The 21,669-nt window shown below is 35.2% G+C and overlaps 3 protein-coding genes across 4 annotated transcripts; 1 reads left to right on the forward strand and 2 right to left on the reverse strand.

Annotated features, from left to right (window-relative positions):
- Positions 1–3,891: 3,891 nt before the first annotated feature.
- On the forward strand, positions 3,892–7,461 carry TAP46 (2A phosphatase associated protein of 46 kD). Of its 2 annotated transcripts, none has more exons than XM_089603653.1 (10): positions 3,892–4,004; positions 4,512–4,631; positions 4,723–4,845; positions 5,163–5,249; positions 5,407–5,511; positions 5,774–5,935; positions 6,019–6,054; positions 6,137–6,208; positions 6,438–6,718; positions 7,023–7,461. In XM_089603653.1, exons 2-10 carry the CDS (start codon positions 4,533–4,535, stop codon positions 7,279–7,281), a joined length of 1,224 nt encoding a protein of 407 aa, XP_089459779.1. In that variant the 5' UTR covers positions 3,892–4,004; positions 4,512–4,532; the 3' UTR covers positions 7,282–7,461. The 2 variants fall into 2 exon arrangements, with proteins under 2 accessions (XP_089459779.1, XP_089459778.1); XM_089603652.1 differs by having other exon boundaries at positions 3,892–3,998.
- A 783-nt stretch (positions 7,462–8,244) lies between these two features.
- LOC149380424 (SNARE-like superfamily protein) lies at positions 8,245–9,638 on the reverse strand. The gene has a single exon (XM_089603654.1). The coding sequence runs from the start codon at positions 9,325–9,327 to the stop codon at positions 8,566–8,568; it is 762 nt and encodes a 253-aa protein (XP_089459780.1). The 5' UTR covers positions 9,328–9,638; the 3' UTR covers positions 8,245–8,565.
- Positions 9,639–10,797: 1,159 nt separating this feature from the next.
- SS1 (glycogen/starch synthase, ADP-glucose type) lies at positions 10,798–15,766 on the reverse strand. Its single transcript, XM_089603651.1, has 15 exons — positions 15,415–15,766; positions 14,315–14,634; positions 14,052–14,129; positions 13,804–13,928; positions 13,359–13,440; positions 12,916–13,089; positions 12,715–12,796; positions 12,526–12,617; positions 12,375–12,437; positions 12,203–12,292; positions 11,982–12,106; positions 11,764–11,872; positions 11,626–11,681; positions 11,405–11,444; positions 10,798–11,247 (listed from the first exon to the last, which is right to left on the reverse strand). The coding sequence occupies exons 1-15, from the start codon at positions 15,707–15,709 to the stop codon at positions 11,089–11,091; spliced, it is 1,890 nt and encodes a 629-aa protein (XP_089459777.1). The 5' UTR covers positions 15,710–15,766; the 3' UTR covers positions 10,798–11,088.
- Positions 15,767–21,669: the final 5,903 nt, after the last annotated feature.

A 21,669-nucleotide genomic window follows, 5' to 3' on the forward strand; every position in this document is an offset into this window, starting at 1 on the left:
CTAATAAAGGGTCACAATCAAGTGAGGGCATTTGTGGGCACACCCCATGTTCTTCACCATGAAATTAGAGAAAGAAGAAGAAGAAAAAGAAAATGAAAGTCTTAAAAGTGGGTCTCACCAGACTTAATGATATCTATTTTCTGTTAATTCTATTTTTATATTCACGTTGTTGAGCTACCTCTGTGGACGAAGGAAATATGTGACTGATTCCCAATTTTTATATATTTTTTTTTAACATGGCTGATTTCCAATTAAATTGCCCATTTCCCAGCCTAATAGAATTCCATAATAGTTGTTTTCAGGTTTATATATAGACCCAAAAGAATATATATTTTATGCTATTCACTATCACAACCCAAATATTCTCTGGGCAAAATAATCATTTTCTTATAAGTGGGATCTGCAAAAATGTGGGTCACACTAAGTTACACAAACCCCAATATTTTTTTTTTTTAATCTATATTTTTTCTTTTTGCAAGTTCTATTTGTCTCAGAGTCTCCAAGCACTTTCCTTTGCTCAATCAAACGAGTGAGTGAGAGTAGTCTATACTCTCTAGTCTACTACCATGACAATGCACACAACAAAAGCAAATTGCCTCAATGAACTTGGTTGAATTATTGACCGTAATACATTTACTTTTTTGATAAATTTAAAGTGTGTCAAAATCATTGTATGAAAGAATATGAAAGGCAATTGGTGGTTCTTCAAGGACATCTCATTTCTGGTGTGTCCCACTCAATAAATATGATATTATCCGAAAACAGTTGCACATTGCATGGATTCTCTCCTTAATACTTCCCAGTTTAAAATAAATTACTCTAAGAGAATTAGCTATTCGCTAATTTTTATTTTGTCATCATACCATAATTACAATGTTTTGAATAATATTTCTTGTCCGCAACTGAGCTATTTGGTAGACTCCTCTCTTCATTATGTTTTCAACATCCGAAATATAAAAAGGGATTAACTTTTCAGACACATAATTTTTTAGATTATTATGTGGAGTTTGGAAGCAGATCTATATTGATTAGATAAATCATACTTTGTTGGGATTCTGGAGTAGGGCCCACCATAGAGAAACATGGGACACACAGACTAGGTGGCATCAGGTCCATCTTTTAATTTTCATCATTATTTTCAAGTTCCAAGTATCCCAAAGCACTAACAAGTTTCAATATATATAATAATTAAAAAAAACAGATATTAGCCTAATTAAATGTACAATGAACATACTTATTGTTTTTTGTTTAATGATATTTCGTTATTACTTATAGCTTCTTGAATTATGCATATCAACACAATTAGTAAAAATGAAAGTATGGTAAGAATATTTTCTTTAAAACAAAAAATCGCATATAATAATTAGTATGTCGTCACACTCTCTCGATAAAAACGACCATTGCTCCAAATAAACTCTCAACCCCCCAAAAAGATTCTTAATCCCCTCATGGAATTCTCAACTTCCCAAAAGAACTCTCAACCTCACAAAGGAACTCGACCCTTCAAAGGATTTTTTTTTCAAACAACCTCAAAGAGTCTTGAAGCCCAAGAAACAAAACTCGTATAAATATTTCTCTCATTCTAGGGTGAAGGGACAACAAAAATCAAGAGAAAAAAGCTACCAAATTGACTCCTCACATCTTTTTTTCTCTCAAAACACTCAAAACACAAAAAAAAAAAATAATAATTTTCTTTATTTTTCTCTAGAATTAAAGAAGAAACACTTCATTTATCATAATCAAGAGAAACTCGTTCACCTTAAAACACAATGAAGAATAATATACTTATTTTATCTCTATAACTGAAGAAGAGTTATTATATTTATATCTCTCCACAAATTAAGGCTAAAATAATGTCAAATTACATTCACTCTCAAAAAGTGTCCAAGAATTTGAAAAATCTAATTCTCATGTTCTTCACTTTTTAATCATATATATAACCATTTGTATATTCTCATTCAGCTAAGAAAAACAAGCGCACGACGAATCACGCCACCCATTGATTTCTCAGGTCCTCTATTGCGGTCGCAACACTACGAGATATCCTCTCTCCCAACACTCGCAACCCAAGATCGAGACACGTCACAAGCTCACACTCCGACACGCGTCCCGTAAATGTTATCTGAGAAATCGCATTAATAGTAATATGTTTATCAAAGCTGACTCATTAATTTTTAGACCAAACCGCGCTCAAATTAGTGATCAAAATCAATGAAAATCGTCTATATAATGGTTGGATCATAATAGTGCCCATTGATTATTATTATTGATCTAATAATATAAAGTTATAAACGATTTCGAAGTCGCCGACCTCATTAACACATTCGGTGGCTCACGTCCATGACCATGTTGTAGTTTAGCTAATGATTGATGAATTATAAGATTGGATTGTTATTTTTTTTAAAACGTTTTTTGGTGGTGCGAGTCTTCATTATTTGACTTCTTTCCATCATATAAGGAGAGTAATTCAAAAGAGCTGAATGAGGTCTTTTCCATGAATTGTAGTTGTTTGTGCTCAAAATCGAGTGTGCATTAGCGTCTTAAGCTGACATATTATTCATCTTCATTCGATCTTAGTGATACAAGCGTTGTGAGATATGTGTATTTTGCTAAAAGTCGTTCAATGTTTGTCATGTTACTTTTTTTGAAAAGAAGCTCTAAAAATTAATATATTTATATTATAAAATGGGGGTGAGGGTTCATCCTGGCTTCACGGTTCGGAACCAGACGGAAGGAAGGAATTCCTTTACCTGCGTGTGTCTCACGGTACTACCATGTACCGTAGGCCTCGGAAATGGAAGACAAATTTCTGCCATGTGTCGGAAGCGGTACAGGGGGTTCGGAAGGATGTCAGGCGCATTGTACCGTTGGCAAGGAGAGAGAAAGAAGAGGGGGATGTGTGTGTGTGTGTCAGCGTATATATTTGTAGCAGAAGAGAAAATAAATTGCAAAAAGTAAACGTTGGCTGACTTGGCTATAGACTATTGGCTGTTGTTTTATTTTTTATTTTTTTTAATTCTTTATTGAAAGTTAATGGAAATATGGATTTCCATTAAGGTTAACGGAAATTCCATTTCCAATAAGTAATGGAAGGCACCAAAATTGGAAATGGAAATACCATTTCCAATAAACAATGGAAGGTGGCTTATTGAAAATGGAATTTCCATTTCCTTCCAATAGCCGGCTTGAGTGAGGGTGATGGTTTAAATTTGACAAAATGTAAGAAAAATTCGGTAATAAAGTCTTGAGTTTGTCTCGAATGAGTTTAGTTACATGACAAATTTTTTTAGTTAATTCTCGAGATTTAATAAAATTTCTCGAAAGTGAGACTAAACTCTACAACATCATAGAAGTTAAATGAACGAGAAAGTTATTTAATTAATTTTCTAAAAATTATTTCGATTCCGTCGAGAGTGAAATATGGGGGCCGTTTGGTTTAGTTTTCTAAACTCGTTTTCTGTTTTTAAATTCTGTTTTCTGATTCTAATTTTTAAATTTAAAAAACAGATTTAGAATTACGTTTCAGAATATTTGAAATGTTGTTTGGTTATGTTTTCTATTCAATTGTATAGAGATAAAATAGAAAACAACTTTTCATTGTTTTCTGTTTTCTAAACAAATTTCAAAGAAAACAGAAACATGATTCTAAATCTGTTTTCTAAATTCATAACCAAACAGTTTTTCTAAAACTGTTTTCTAGAATTTAGAATCAGAAAACAGAAAACGGGAACAGAAAACATAACCAAACGGCCCCTAAGTTCTTGTGAAAAAAGGACCTATTTGCAACAGTTTTAAAAGAGAAGAAAAATATGTTTTGTGGTGAAGATTAGAAGGGAAAATAAAATTCGAGAACTAAATGAGCAATTATAGAACTTGCTCATAAACTCCAAATATCTTCATTCACCTTTTTCATTCGACCGTAGCACAACGAGAACGAAACAAAGAAAAGAAAAAGAAAGAGAGAGAGAGAGAGAAGCTCACCGGATTTCACATCAAAGGTAAAGGTATACTTGATTCCCTCTTCTATAATCGAAATCCAAAGAGGATTTTAGGTTTTTGCTTGATTTCTTGTTGAATCTCTAAATTGAGGCTCGGGTAGTGAAGATTTGTTGTTGTTTATGAGTTGCGAACGGATTTCTCACCTAATTCAGCTTTCGGTCCGAATTTTTAAAATCGAAACTAGGGGTCTTTAAGCTTTTGAAGTATCTCAAATCAAAGTCACTAGGAGCCTCGTAACGTGTAAGGAATTTAATTTTGTGTTCTACTGATTCAATCGAAGCGCTAAATATCGTTTTTTCTGCAAGTTATTTTCTAGTCTTTACATGTCTGGATTCAACCGTGGTTGGGGTAAAATGATGCGAATGGGACGTGTCTTTTCGTTTGCTCTGTTTGTTTGCTCGTTTATTAGTGTTTCTTCTTCGCTCATTTCTGAAGATTTTTCGAAAATCTAGGGTTTGAAGTTCGTATTTTGGTTCGAATTTGAATTGATTTGTAAAGAAATGGTTTTGCAGAGTGTTTTGATTGACTCACCGATGGGCGATTGCCAAATGGATGACATGACACTCCCAGCGCTGTATGAGCAAGCTCGGAAGATTCATCTCCGTGCCACGGAATCTGGTAACGCTGATCAGGTACTATGAGCTGTGATTTGCTTTGAGAAAAAGAAAAGTAAGTGGAGTGTTTGGAATAATTGGAAATAAGATTTGATTTTTTGTGGGTTAGGATGAGGTGATGAAGGGTTGTGAGGCTCTCAGAAGATGCGATGAGATGATAAGCAAACTTGGGTTGTTCTCGACAAATGAGGCCAAAGAGGATATAAGCACAACCAATCTTAAATATCTTCTGGTAATTGTGTTCTGATCATGGAATATACAAATTTGAATTTGTGCATTATTTACCGTGGTGTTAATACTTTTCGTGGTTGAAAATAAATTAAAAACACATTTTTTTTAATCTTTGAGTTAAATGCTGTCGAGAAGAATCAAAATATGGTCAGTCTAAGGCCAACATATCGAGCACTAAACTACCATGTTGAAATGTCATTATAAGAAGATAATTTTTTTTTTTTCATGTGTAGTTGTGTACTACTGTGTACACTATGTTAAATTTTTTTATTTTGATATCATTGATTGTTTATTTATCGCGAGTCGTGTATGATCCAGGTTCCATTTTATCTGGGTGAGCTGACTGAAAAAATTGCACAAGATGACAGGCTACAGATTCTTAAGGTTTCACTGGCAAGGCTAAAGGTATACAAAACGTTCTTTCACGATTTGAAACATGTTTAATAGTTTCGGGTGGACATCACGTCAAAGTTCCAACTTTTTTTTTTCTTTTTCGATATTACTTCGTTATGATGCTATCTGCGTACTTTGATAATGAGTTCTCGAGAAATTCTGATTGCAGGAGTTCATTACGTTTTGTGAGGCTATGGAACTCATACCCGAGGACGAACTGGAAACAATAAGGGAAGGAGGTTCCCAAACTTTTGCTGATCGTAGGGCTAAAAAGGTGAGTCACTTTATGACTAATGTCCTTTTTTCTTTTTAAATCACATATATAGTGTACAATTAATTGCATTGGACAATTAAGCACAACTTACAAGGAAATACTTTTAAGCTTCAGATAAGAGGAAACCTCATAGGAAGGAGGTAGTGCCACTGAAGCTAGGTCTTTGGGGGTGACTAAAAGCAATGCCTTGTGCTAGCCAAATTTGAGGAGGATTGCATATATAATTTGATTTCATGTTCTCCGTCCTTTAAAATGTATATAGATTGCCCGCTTCAAGCGTCAGAGAGCTGCTGAATCAAAGTTGTTGGAGATTAAGGAACGAAAAGAACGAAGAGGGCGATCCACTAAAGCAGCCGCGCTTTCTAGTCCAGTTGAGATAGCCGAGGAAGATGTGTCTGATGATGATGGAGAAGAAGAACGAGAGGTCAGTTTTAGGATCCTGTTAGTGGGCTTCATTCCGATGTTCTTTTTCTATTAGATTGATATCCCATTTGCTTATCGGTGCAGGCCTGGCTTACAACAATTTCTTTGGCAGTGTGTAAGGTTGGTCAAGGAATCGATTTAAATCTCAATATGTAAACCCGTTTCCTGGTAGTAATGTTGGTTTCTTTCCGCAACGGTCCAGGCTCTGGATTTGATTGAAATGCTAAAGAAAGAGGAAGAAATGCTGTCAGCTATCAAGGAAAAACAAGCAAAGGTATTAATCAGCATGTTGAATCGTATGTAATTATATGTGAAAGAAGAGACCAATCAATCTACAACTTCTTTGAGAGGATATATGTTCATCAAAATGTTTATAAACAGGGCAATATTAGAACGTGTTTTCCCTTACTCGTTCTTACTGGGGACGTTGAGATTTCCTTCTTTCTTGGATGAAATTATTATTATGGCAACATGTTTGAGAGTTTATATATCCTGTAATACAGGAGGGCAATGAAGAGTTCTTCCGGGATCTTCTCGATGACCGAACCAATAGAGCTGAGACCTGGCATCGTGAAGCAGCGGTTCGATCTCACTACACTAAACCGGCACAGCCTATCACTTGCGCTACTTTTGCACAGGATGTTCTAGAAGGAAGAGCACAGGTCTCACAAGCACACGAACACAAACACCAGCCGATGATATTCGGACCTCAGAGCCTCGTCAGCGGAGCTTTAACGACAGAACGGGAAAGAATGGCCGCCCAAGTTTTCCAACCTGGTTTTAGGTAAATTTCCATGTTCCATAAACCTGTTAGACCCAGAAGGGTAAGTTATAAATTTACCTATATATTTTCGCTGGTGTTTATATAATTCTAAATTAGTATAAATAAGTTAGGTGGATCATTAGAGTTGGGAGACGAGTTTAGAGTTGCCTCTTTGTTTATTTATCATGTAATTGGAGGGATTGGTAAGGAATCGAGTTTATCAATACCAGTTATCCCGGGTTGTATCGAAACAACCCATTTTGTTTTTGTTTCGTAGTTTTTGCATATTGTGATGCTTGCATTTACATATATTTATTGGTTTAAGATTGCCGACGATGAGCATCGAGGAAGCCGGGCTGACGGAGATGAAAATAATGAACGATTGGCAAGAGAACACAGCGAAAATGATCGAGGAAGCCAATTCTTCGTGGTACAAGGATCCTCGGAAACCCGGTCCGAGCAACGAGGAAGACGAGGACGAAGAAGCCGACGATGCTGCCCAAGAGAAAGCCAGGGCTTGGGACGATTGGAAGGACGAAAATCCCCGCGGAGCCGGAAACAAGAAGCTCACACCGTGTGGCTAAAAACAAACGGCCAAACCCAACAGAAGAAACCAGCGTAAATCGGATCGGATTTTGTTCTTTTTTTTCCGATGACTGATTTTGTAGCTTATCGAAAATTTTGTAAGTGTGTGCTGTTTTTTGGACGGTGTGTCTCGGTCATTGATAACACGTTTAATCATTTTATGAATTAAGGGTTTCAGTGTAGTGTCTGTAACGAATAAAAATTATGGTTGATTGAGCTAACAAAGATGCAAAGTTCCTTCCTTTGTCATAAAGCTGTTGGATCTCGTGATGGGTTACCTTTATTTATTATAGAACCATTTTCTTTTGTACGGCTTTTATTTGATTCTAAAGAATGTCTCTATCTCAAACCCAAGAGACAAAAACAAGGTTCTAGAGATCCATGAAAGGAAATCTTGGGAATAGATTAACTTGTAGAAAGCTACGCCTACAATTCTCTTTCTTGGCATGTGATGCGATAGGCTGTGTTACACACTTGCATAGACAACCCTATCTTTTTGCACGATTTTTGTTTATTTTATCTCTTACCTGTTTAGGGGAAAAAAATGACTTGAATCCAACAACCCATGATGGGTACTTTGTGCATACTCTCTTAATTATATAGAGAAATTTTATTAGCTATACTTTAATTATACATTTAATAGGACTTGGTATTTACAAAGATTCAAAGAATAAATTTGTCCCTAAACTTGCAATTTCAAACAAAACCGCAAATGAATTAAAAATATAACATAATTTTAAAAATCATTGATCATTGAGAAATTTCGATGATGGGCATTTTGAAGCAATTTAAGGAAATTTGTGTCGTCTCTTTTTAGATCAAAGTAACTTCGTAAACACCAAACTTAATCATGGGTATTACTAGGTCTATCTAATCAAATTTCTTGCTACATAGAGAAAAAGGAAGCCAATTGTATCGCCATTGAATATCTCTTGGTAATGAATACAAATTCATATCTGCAGTGAAGTAACAAAAGCACATGAGTCTTTTGTTTGATTAATGATATGAAAGCAAGTGAAAGTATTATAAACTCATAGAATTACAACCAGCTAGGATTGAAGCTTGATGACTATTCAATCAATCACAACATCAGCTTTGTATCCCAGGAAAAAAAAAAACAATAAATCCAATACCAAACTAAAAAAAGGAACGATGATAAAGACGATGATTTTCCAACGCCCTTAGTTCGGGTCTGTGTGTGTAATAAATGTACGAACATGGTCAACGCTTTTCCAATACCAACCATGGGAAGACGAAAGGGAAAATCGAGATCTTCAGACCTTTCAGTTCTCTATGCACTTGAATCCTCTGCAAACCCAGAGCCAAATCCCGAACAGAACAACGCAGACGAACAAATCCAGCAACAGAACCACCCAGACGTGCTTCTTCCACACCTGCTTCGCTTTCTGCCGATCTCCGCCGCCGGACGAGATCGCCTTCTGCGGCGCCGGAGACGGACCGTCGTCGAAGACGTCCACGGCGTCCTCCGTCCTCCCCGCGGCGGCGGAATCTTTCACGTGGTCGCCGTTAGGCTCGCCGGATTGCCTCCTCTTCTTCTTCAGGTTCAGATTCAGTCCTTTGCAGAGCTTCGCGCCAAGCAAAGGCGTGAACCCTAGGCTATGCGCCATCGATCCTGACCCGTCGAAGCTCGCGCTGGACATGCTCGGCGTCGAGCTCACCGAGTTCGGAGCCTCCGCCGTCATTAACTCCCTCATCACCGAGTCGAACTCGGCCTGGAACCATCCTTCCGATCGCCGTTTCGCCGACGGAGCTCCGAGCGCCGATTTGAGGCGGCTGAGGAACCGGAGGCACTCGCTCTGGCTGAGAAGCTCGTCGGTTATGGCGAAGAGGACGAGAGGCTCGGCGATTAGGAACGTGTAGCTCCGATTCCTTACGGTGTGCGTGTACACGGCATGGTACGGCGGCGCTCGGTCGATGCAACGCCGGGCTAGGGTTCCGAGATCGGCGCTTCGAGAGAACTCGGCGAGAATGGCGTTGCTTCTCGCAATGCAAGCATAGTGGATGAGATCTGGATTCGAGATCATCTTTTTTTTTCTTTCTCCGATTGAATCGAACGAAACGATGAGACCTAGCGGAACGGGCTGAGGCACATCGCCGGAGAACGAGTACCGGAGCTCCGAGATTAGGGTTTATCGAACGGCGCTCATAATCGAATCTTGAATCTCATAGCTGTCAATTTGGTTTCGTCTTCAGATATCAACTTCCTTATAACAAGTTCAGTTCGTTTTAAAGGAACTGGATTTCGTTGGAAGAGTAAAATAATAATAAATTAAGGGATTTTATAATAAATACCTAATTTTTTTGGGAATTTTTTAAGTCTATTTAAAAATTCCCCATCTCTTAGGTATTTTTCGTTTCATATTTATACCGTAATTTTAAATTTTACTACTCCTATAATAACAATCTAAAATCAAATTTTAGAAAATAAAAAATAAAAAAATCAAATAAAATATTTATGTTGTCAAAGTCTTCAGTAATGAATGGGATTAGTAATAAATAAACTTTCGAAAATTTCTCCACTCAAATGTCTCAGTCAATATTCAATTAAGATATTATTATTTTTCTTAAAAGTTTATAGCTTTATAGTTTAGCAAAAGAATAATTATATCTTTGAGATGTAAAAAGTTACATAGAATATCTATCCATATTATGCCTGCCAAAATAAATTATTGAATTAAGTATATGAATTGCATTTTGCACTATCAATATCCTATGTGACAACAAAGACATGCGTAAAAGTCAAATACGTTTTTTTTATGCCAAATATATCACATAATGGAGATCAGATTAATATTAAGCTACTATTAAATTAATTTAGCGAATGACCATGACAGGTGCCACTTGGAAATGAAGGATGGTTCAACACGGCTCATCATTGGATCCAGAAATGTCTCTATCGCTGTGCTTGGTGATTCTTTTATCTATTGACTTCTTTTCTATTCGTTAATAATTAAATCAAAGTTCAATTTCAAGATATGAAGAAAAGAAATAAATATTCAATAATTATTATTTACCTACTTTTTTAAATTTTTTTTTTTTTCAAATTCAGGAATTTTAAGATTCGTTAGTTTTTATTTGTGGCTACTTCGGTGAGAGTTTAGGAACCAAAGTTAGGTACCAACTTTGCTTCCTAAACTAATGTTGGAGAAAGAATAATGGAACCATCTGAGTCTCAGTATCAAATTCATGGTTGTAATTTATTCCAGTCTTGTGAATCTTAACAACAAGAGAGAGAGAGAGAGAGAGAGAGAGAGAGAGAGAGAGAGAGAGAGAGAATGTTCTTTATTGACACCCTTACACAAACAAACTAGACACTTCTAGTTCTTGTCTTGTCAAATGAATTTTTTTTTTATCCTTGTATAATAATTGCATCATTCTCCTAATAAAAAATAAACAATAATAATGCTGAATCACTACCTGAAATATCATGTCTAGATACATATACCTACTCTCCTATATGACTTATCTCACTGATGTTGATTCACAAACACGAATAAAGTAAACTAATCAAATTCCCATTTTCCAGCCATCAATGAGTCAACCAAAGAGGTATATAAATATAAATATTCACTCTTTAATTGTACTAGAAACTATAAACAAATAAGAAAATGAAAAAAAAAAAACCCCATGACAATGACTTAATTACCTACTATTTTAACACCAAAAATAAATAAATAAAATTGACAAAATAAAATTGATTTTTTATTTTTACCGGTAGGCGATGAGAAGCTCGACTGTATTATGTGTATTATTCAGCTCTCTGCCCGGGATTTCGTTGTCTCTCATTAATTGACATAAGGCGGGTCGATGAACGCCCATTCGATGACCTGCTCGTATTGCATCGCAGCGGTGTCCCATGTGGAGTCTTTTTGCATACCTCTCTTCACCAATCCCTCCCAAGAAGACTTGTGATCTCTATATGTCCATATAGCAACTTTTAGGGCCTGCTCATATGAGTATTCAAAACACTAGAAAGTTAGCCTTTTTTTTTTCTTCTTTCATAAAACTAATAATGTCTCAAATCCACAGAAAGAAAGAAAAAACGGACGTAAATGGGGTTTGATAAGATAATATCTCATGAAATAATGTCTCAAAACATACCGCCAACATGCCGTCTTTAACTAGGGGCGTAAAAGTCCATCTGCAACAAAAACAAAAACAACAAAAATGTCCGAAATAAGAGCGCTTAAAGAAACAAAGATAATCCTATCGGTTTTCTAATGTTTCCATCAGATTGTAATTTATGTTGAGAGTTTTACTTTCCCAAAGTATAGTCCTAGTGTCGATTTGATAGGAGCTAAAGAAGTCTGTATAAGACATACCCTGTGCCATCTCCCTTGCCACCATTGGCATATGGATCGAAATTTTGCACTGTGTCCTGAAACGAGAGGAATAAAGTGTTAAAAATAAATTAACAAGTCATAATGATAAATGGTTAAATTTTAGCGTCTAGTTCTGACCCTAAGTCCTCCAGTACTGTGAACTACAGGTACAGTCCCGTATCTCATTGCATACAATTGATTCAATCCACAGGGCTCAAATCTCGAAGGCATCAACAGAATGTCACAGCTGAAAAAAAAAATATTGTAATAAGTAATTAGTCGGTGTTGTGGACAATGAAGAGTGATTTTCTGACAGACACGTCATGAAATTATTAGGTATGTGATGCTGTAATTACCCTGCGGTTATTCTGTGAGAAATCGGGACATTAAATCCAACCCATCCCCGAAATTGATCTTTATAATGCGACTCCGCTGCTCTCATCCATTCTTCATACTCCGGTAGACCAGAACCCAACATGACCTGGAACATGTTATCACAGAATTCTGTCAAAATATACCCGAGAATACTATGGGAGGTATGCGAGGAGGGGAAAAAAAAGGGAACCGAAGAACTTACGAATTGTACATCGTCTTTCAGAATTTCTGGCATGGCTTGCCGGATTAGGTCAATTCCTTTCTGGTGGTCTAATCTCCCAATGAACCCAATCTACAATTTTCGGTACAAGACAAAAAAATTTAGCTACCAACCGTACAGATTAAACGTTTTGATAGAAATATTAAGAGCTTACCAATGGGACTTCAGGCCTAACTGGTAAACCCAATTCCACCTGCAAAGCAACCTTGCATTTGGCCTGCACTTGTTGATAATATATATGTTAGAGACTACAACAAAATAAATAACAATGCCGAGCTTTTATAAAGAGATAGACTTTTTCCCACCTTTCCAGAGAGATCTTCAGCAGAATAATGGTAATCAATGTGAACATCTGTAGATGGGTTCCAATCAACTTCATCGATGCCATTTGTGATCCCTGTTCATTTCAACAAAAAAAAAAAAAATCACCGTGGCATTCACAACCCCAAGTCATCGTCCCAAACATGGTGAAAAGTAATTAACAGATTCACTACCGTTAAGGACACTCTTTCGGCTCTCCAATAGTTCCTGTAGACCATATCCTCCTTCAGGGGTAGTGATTTCCCATGCATATCCCTATAGTCACACAAAGCAATCGTAATCAGAAGCTACTGATGTGTCAGATATCAAAGTGCCTAACTTCCAGTATTGGAAAAGTTATAGACTCGTTATCATTTCGTGGGAAGAGAAGAGACCTTGCTAACAGTAAGTATGCGATCCGATGTGACGGCCGCACCCTTGAGAATGTTGACGGCTTCGCCGGTGTCGAGAGCGTGAGTCCTTGCCCATGTCGGAAAAACCCATCCCAACGCTCCGTACCATTCTTGAGGAAGTCCAAAGTTCTTGTACGTCGAAGCTGGTTCAACTCCCTGACCCAATCCGAAACTCAAAATCAGATTCGTGTAATCACTCTAAATGCTTAACTAAGAACGGTTTGGTTTTTATCAAGTAGCAACGGTATTATATTTCAAGTTTTACAACTTCCAAATCTTAATTTGATTTTTCAAGCAGTCATGAAAGACTGTAGTATGAGTATACACCTGTGTAAAAAAAAAAAAAAAAAAAATTATAATTCTTGAATTATTTTTTGCTACTAGATATACAGTGGCGAAAAAAAAAAAAAAAAAAAAAATCTCACCTGATGTGCAAGGTTATGGATGACAAGAATACTTCGAGCATCTTTGTAAACTCCATGAGGGCGGTATTTGGCTGCCAAAAGCCTAAACCAGAAAGCGTTTAAGTAGGCATGTCACAAATAGTGCTCATTTTGCCCATGAGTCCCAAACAAAAAAAAGTATACACAGTATTTAAACATATATATATATATATATATATATATATATATATATATATATTAAATAGTCAGGATATATTGGAAGACATTTTTTGAAACTTTCCAATTATCTAGTAAGTAGATTTTCGACTAAGATATGAAGAAAACTTGTGAATAAACAATTCTTGCAAAGAGGAACAGGAACAAATAAAAACTAAACTAGTAATCTCACCAACGAAAACGGAAGACTTATAATCCCAATTGTTGAAAAAAAAAAAACACTATTAATTGATCAGTTAAAAAAACATACACTGGGACAAGCCCTGCGTGCCAATCGTTGACGAGGAACATACTTTTCTCTCCGTATGTGAAACCGCCCAGTGGAAGCACTAATGGGGCTTCACACGCTGCATGGCACAGCAAAGTGAACCGGAACTGTAAAAAAACCAAAGCATGTAAAATAGATCCGTCGTTAATACCACAAACAATAAACAGCGCACTGGTAAATTGGATGGTCGACAAGCATAAGCATAAGCATCATAAGCATCTAAGCATTACCTGGTTATCACCAAATGCACCATAAGCATCTCCATAAGGATTTCCGGGTCTCTGGTAAATTGGATGGTCGACAAAAACCTGAATCATATGCGGAGAGAGCTTGTCAAAGACCAAAGACTTAGCAACACATATTATGCCATGGGTTATCCGAACGGAGATGAATGAGCCCGAAAAAAAATCAACATCTTCGAGACTTAGCAAGATATTTTTATGACCTATCGTCCAAATCAAGGGGTGGTTAAGAGTTCTTTAGTTCTTCTTACCCAATCGACCCCGTCCCTGTACTCGTGGAAAAAGGAAACCTCATGCTCCGCTTCGAAGCACGAAACCTTGACGCGGCAGTTCAGATCAGTGGCGTTGGAGAACTTCTTGTCCGCGGCGGTTCCGTTGAGATACCGTGGAGACACGACCATGACACGATGGCCTCTCTCAGCGAGCACGATCGGAAGAGACCCACAAACATCTCCCAAACCACCCGTCTTCGAATACGGCGCCGCCTCTGAAGTCACAAACACGATGTTGTACGTTGTTTTGGTCTCTGATTTCCCTTCCGCTTCGTCAGCGACAGCGTCTTCTGTTTCACCTGCAGATTTGGTTTTAAAGAATTGCACTGAATGTGTTTGTAAAAACAAAATACATCACTACCCAAAGAAAGAATATTGTAATTAAAGTCTGTCTAGTTAGGTTGACTGAGAATCAATAGTGCAGTCAAAACTTAAATCCACAAAGGCTTACTTGTGGTCCTACTCTTAATAATGATCATAATTTAGCAACAAATTAGCCTAGCTAAATCTGATAACGTGGCATCCAACAAAGTGCCAAAAAAATAATTATTAAGGAACAGAGTTCAGTACTGAAAAGTCCGCTTCAATGTTAACTTAAAACCCAGATCACGTTGATCAAATGTAATTAGGATTTGACTCCACAATTAGCATCCATTTAAAGTAACAATTACTATGCGTACGACGTAAGTTAGCTCTTCTTTTATTATTATGATTATTTTACTATTAATTTATTATGATATAAATTTAGTTGTTCTGTTGATCGATAACATAACAACTAGATTAGTGTTCGTACAGAATTCCAAATTGTTATATGCTTCACGAATCCCAAACATTCAACACCTAAAAAAAATTTACTTGATCTAGCAATATCGTCATATTAGCATCCCATAAAAAAAAATAAAAAAAATAAAAAAAATAAAAATGGTGCTACAAGAGCGAATTAAGAGAAATACATTGGTTAAAGTTTTGAGCAAAGACCATGATTTAAACAATTTACACTTGCTATTCAAAATTCCTGTTCGCGATTAAAAAAAAGAAAAAATTAGCTGAAACTAAAAAAGCATAATTGCATTCCATACCAGAAGAAGTAATCAATTGGAATCCGACTACAGCGCCATTACCATCCGTTTCAGCTCCCAAGATCAGAGCCTTCTCATCGCCTCCTTTAATCTGTTTCTCACCACGCTTGATCGGACCGTCGCTCTCGATCACTCCCGCCGAAACCGAACCTCTCGGCCTCGAACAGCCAATTCTCACCCCTCTCCGCTTCCGCTGAGCCGAGACCTGAGCAAGCCTGCGAAGTTTCTGCGAGTTGCTCGGGAACGAGAATCGACTGCATGGAACTGTGGAGCCGAGGAATCGCACAGACTCCATTGATGGAGCTTCAAGAAGAAGAGAGAGAGAGAAACAGCGGAGTAAGCTGTGACGCTGAAAGGGAAATCTTTAATGCCAAACGCCTGTTATCCTCTACGCGACGCTCCAGCTTAAGAATAAAATAGCGAGGGTACTATCGTACAATCACATGTCTTCTTTTGAGGTCTTACTTAGGTGGAGAGTATTACTGGTTGAGCGTTACTTTGTTAAGGTGAGAAGGTTTGCACCGTGTGCTTGCTCTTCGAATGTTATCCATGTGGCATTGTTTTATGCTGACACGTGGAAAAAAGAACGAATAGGGTACGAGTGTACCATAAAGAAAATTACGTGACGTCTAGCAAATATATGTGACTTATTTCGTTAGCTAGATTCGCTGAAAATATAGATAAAAATCTTTTGAATATAAGCCGTTTAAGATAAATATCTTCTTCGTCGTTCAAACTTCAAATAAATAGGTGATATTTTTTTAATATAAGCCGTTAATATATAGGTGATATTTTCTTTTTGTTTAATCGACAGTGATATCAAATCGGCAACAAAAAAAGAGATTAGAAACCGATAAATTTTCAATAAAATATAGAGGTTGAAAATGATATTTAAATCTTTTTAAGACGATCATTCATAATAGGGAAATTGCTATAACTACCACCAAATCAATAATAATTTTCAATAATCCACCAAACAATAATTTTGGCCAAATATACCACTTGCTTATATGTGTAAAACCCTAAATACCCTTAAAAAAATTATTCTTTACATTTATCATCGAATTCCTTCTCTCTCTCTCTCTCTAACGTCTGATACTTCTCCAAACTCATCACTCAAGCTCACCCAAAATCAAAACCCTTTCTTCTTCTTTGAACCACGATCGAAATCCTTGCTCAAACATTTCAGCGAACGAAACCCTTTTTCTTCTCCACGAATCTCTTCTCATTCTCAACGAATCTCTTCTCCTTGCCCGGATTCTACTTGGTTAGTTTCAGCGAATCTCTTTGCCAAAGTCTCTACTTGATTAGTTTTAATGTTTTTTCTTATCATTTATTTCGTTTTGTGTATGTTTATTCTGGGTATGTTTAAATTTGGGACAAAAATACGGTTTTCGTGATTCTGGGTAATTTTTGAAGTTGTTCTGCGAAGTTCGTAAGTTTCATCAGATGTCAACAGTTGACGTCAACAATTGACGTCAACAGTTGACATCAATTGTTGACATCTTATGTCAACAGTTAATGTCATCTGTTGACATATATTGTTGATGTATAATGTCAACAGTTGACGTCAACTGTTGACATTAATTGTTGACGTCAACTGTTGACATCTTATGTCAACAATTACTAACTTTGGATTTCTTCTTGATTTGTACGCAGTGATGGCGGAAATTTATTGAGGACGTCACTGTAATGGAGAGTTGGCTGAAGTTTGGATTGTTGAAGAAGAAAGATTAGGAAACAATGTAAACAATAGATAACAATGTGTTTCACGTACTACTCTTATCTTAATCTTTTGATATGTTTTTTATAGCAATGTTGTTCACGTACTACTCGTATCTTAATCTTTTGGTATGCTTTTGATAGCATGTTTAATGAATATCAACAATATATCAATTATCAATCTGTAGTTTTTATTAATGGTTTTGACGTCAATTGTTGACGTCAATGTCAATTGTTGACATCAATGTCAACAGTTGACGTCAATTGTTGACATCTGTGATTTATGAGCTCTCTGTTTATTGACATTGATGTCAACAATTGATGTCAACTATTGACATTGATATCAACAGTTGACGTCAATTGTTGACATTGATGTCAATTGTTGACATTAATATCAACAGTTGACATCAATTGTTGACATCAACGTCAACAGTTGAGGTCAACAAGTAGTCTGTACAAAAGAGATTCTATTTAACAAAAGTAGTTTAAACAAAAAACATAATGAATTAAACAAATAGACTCTTAAACAAAAGTAGTATGAACAAAGCATCAATGTCAACAACATCAATGTCAACAATTGACGTCAACTGTTGATATCAATGTCAATTGTTGACATCAATGTCAATAAACAGAGAGCTCATAAATCACAGATGTCGACAATTGACGTCAATTGTTGACATTGATGTCAACAATTGACGTCAACTGTTGACATTGACGTCAACAATTGACGTCAAAACCATTAAAAAAAACTACATATTGATAATTGATATATTGTTGATATTCATTAAACATGCTATCAAAAGCATACCAAAAGATTAAGATACGGGTAGTACGTGAACAACATTGCTATCAAAAGCATACCAAAAGATTAAGATAAGAGTAGTACGTGAAACACATTGCTATCTATTGTTTACATTGTTTCCTAATCTTTCTTCTTCAACAATCCAAACTTCAGCCAACTCTCCATTACAGTGACGTCCTCAATAAATTTTCGCCATCACTGCGTACAAATCAAGAAGAAATCCAAAGTTAGTAATTGTTGACATAAGATGTCAACAGTTGACGTCAACAATTAATGTCAACAGTTGACATTATACATCAACAATATATGTCAACAGATGACATTAACTGTTGACATAAGATGTCAACAATTGATGTCAACTGTTGACGTCAACTGTTGACATCTGATGAAACTTACGAACTTCGCAGAACAACTTCAAAAATTACCCAGAATCACGAAAACCGTATTTTTGCCCCAAATTTAAACATACCTAGAATAAACATACACAAAACGAAATAAATGATAAGAAAAAACATTAAAACTAACAAAGTAGAGACTTTGGCAAAGAGATTCGCTGAAACTAACCAAGTAGAATCCGGGCAAGGAGAAGAGATTCGTGGAGAATGAGAAGCGATTCGTGGAGAAGAAAAAGAGTTTCGTTCGCTGAAATGTTTGGGCAATGATTTCGATCGTGGTTCAAAGAAGAAGAAAGGGTTTTGATTTTGGGTGAGCTTGAGTGATGAGTTTGGAGAAGTATCAGACGTTAGGGAGAGAGAGAGAATGAATTAGATGCTAAATGTAAAGAATAATTTTTTTAAGGGTATTTAGGGTTTTACACATAGAGGTAAGTGGTATATTTGGCCAAAATTATTGTTTGGTGGATTATTGGAAATTATTATTGATTTGGTGGTAGTTATAGCAATTTTCATAATATTATATCACCATAATAGTAGCGGAGCCAAAAGTTTGGCCTATGAAACATAAATTTGACGATAAAAATAGAGATATCATATGGAACTAGACCACTTGAAACATTGAGATTTCAAAGTTTAAGTTTTTTTTTAACAGAATAACCAATTTCGCATATGTGACAATTCAACTAAAATTTAGTCTCAATTATACTTAAACATATATTTAATTCAGATAATATTTTATAGTTTAATTTTTAGAAATAGTAGTTATTACTTGTGATTGCTTTAAATTTGAGTCCCTTATTTTTCTCTATTAATAACTGCCTTATATATATATATATATATATATATATATATATATATATATATATATATATATATATATATATATCTTTTTGGTTCTCGCCCGTGAAGAAAGTTTACCAGCCTAATTCTTCCAATGATTTGTTTTCAATTTGAAAGTAAAATCCAAAAAATTAACACACATTGTGAGACGAAACGCGGTACTAATCAAATCTCTATACAGTTTCAATCTATCCCAGTATATATTCTAGATTTTCAGCCACATCTTTGTATGGAAATTTTGTATAAATAAATTAATCTTCTTGTTGTGTTCGTATTCTCGGAAACTGAGGTTCCTATTGAGATTTTGTATAAATACATTGTCCATGATTGGATTTGTAAAATATAAATTTATATAATTATTCTATTCATATAATTTTCTTTTTTCATGACGAATTATGGAAAAGAAAAAAAAATTATAATATATACATATATATATATATAGCCATTGTCTGCGTTGCATTTTTTATTTTTGTTTCAGATTCGTTAATTATTGGTAATTAACATTAATTAATTAATGTTGTTTTCGATGATTTCTCAAGTTTTACTTCTGAATATTGTTTAGTTAATTAGTCTAAATTTACGTTAATTTTTTTTTAAATAATAGTGAATTATAGTTTATTTGCGGTCCTCTTCATTTTCGTCTACTGATTTTTTTTTCCCAGGGTTTCTTTGTAGTTAATAATCATTAATTATTGTTAATAGATGACGAACTTCATCTTCTTCTCTAGAATATTTGACCTGAATTGCGAAATTCTAATTATTATGTTTTTTTCCTTCATTTTTGGAAATAAATAAATTAACATTAGTGATTTTATAGGAAAGGACAAAATCGGGTTTTTAACTTTAAATTTTTGTCACATCAACAAATAGTTATTTGCATAAAATTTATGAAATATTGGCTAAATTGAATTTTTAACGTTTTGATTTGGCTACTTTCTTAGGGCGCCCATAAAAATATATGAAAGTAATGTTGGTTAAAGCAAAATCTTGACTATTAAGTAGGAAGGTGAGGTGAATAAGACCTCAATAACACAAGCTTGGACAAAATTATTATTACATTTTTTTACACATTTTTATCACCATTTTATTTTATGATGACATTCGTCATAAAAATATTTGAAGTTCATGATGAAAGTATACAAAATAAGACCTTGTGACACTATAGTCCAAATATTTGTTAATTTTGATACAATTTTCCTTGACTCAAGGGTGTACAAAATAAGACCTTATGGCCGCAATTGGAGCATATTATTCTAGGAAAATTACAAAAATAGCGTTTTTAGTGCGCAATATTACTAAAATAACGATATTTTAAATAATTTCAAAATAATATTAATTCAAATGATGAACCTTTACAACTAAGCAAAGCTATTTACGCAGTAAAATCTTTAAATATGCTACGTTTGTGATAATGTATAGAATACGGCTACCAAATATAATTACCATTATTATTCTCTTGGTCTTCTCCTAAACAATTGTTGATTTACCACTATTACCACATTCTATTAAATAAAGAGAAATTGTCTCATTTGCCATCACTTTTATAATATTTTCCCACTTTTCACTAAAAAATTAATTTGGTCCAAAATGCCACCATCTATGTCAACAATGTTGACATTTGTTGACATCTATTTTTATCATTCACTATTAGATGTCAACATTGTTGACATAGATGGTGGTATTTTGGGTCAAATTAGTCTTTTGGTTGAAAGTGAGAAAATGTTATGAAATTAGTGACAAATGAGACAATTTCTCTTAAATCAATTTTTTTTCCAAAGACGAACAATCACCAAACCTCGCGGCGGGTGCCAAATTGTTCTTTTGACCTTCGGAAAATATGACCTCTTAAACACAAGAATCTCAAATTGTAGTAACAAAACAAGACTATTTTTCCTCCAAGGTAACTACAATTTTTTTACTTGAGGCGAATCCTAATGGGACCCATGGCTTGGTTGGCATGTAAATGGGCTACATTTTTTACCTTTGGATCACTAGCGCATTTGTCGTTCTATTTGAGCTAAAAAAATACAATCAAAGATCGATCGCGTAGCACAATCCCTTAAGTATAAGCTTAAAAAACGATCAAATTTGCCTTTGGCAACTCAAAAAGAAGAATTGTAGCTAATAAAAGAACACATGGTAAAGGATCGGGTGAATGCTATTGAAACGGAAAAGTTAACATGTATATTGACGTCTTTTTATTTATTTATAATTATTATCGTTTTTACTTTTGTAACGATTCAAACTCGTCTACTCATTTGGGGAACTCGTTTACCAATATTGCACACTTGTTTTCATCATCGTTCACATAAAATGGTGAAAACTTGGCTATCCATTTCTCATTCCTCAGTAAGAGCTTTCTATCACCAACAATTTTCTCAATACTTAAAAAGTAAATTGATCAAGTTTAGGTTTCAAGGACTCACCAAAGAAGATAACATATAAGTTATAACGTGTACCTTGTAATTTGTAACTTCTAACTTACAGCTAATTTTT

Source organism: Urtica dioica, chromosome 12 (assembly GCF_054948205.1).
Source record: "Urtica dioica subsp. dioica isolate 48M chromosome 12, U.dioica_male_clone48M_v1_H2, whole genome shotgun sequence".
Lineage (NCBI taxonomy): Eukaryota > Viridiplantae > Streptophyta > Magnoliopsida > Rosales > Urticaceae > Urtica > Urtica dioica.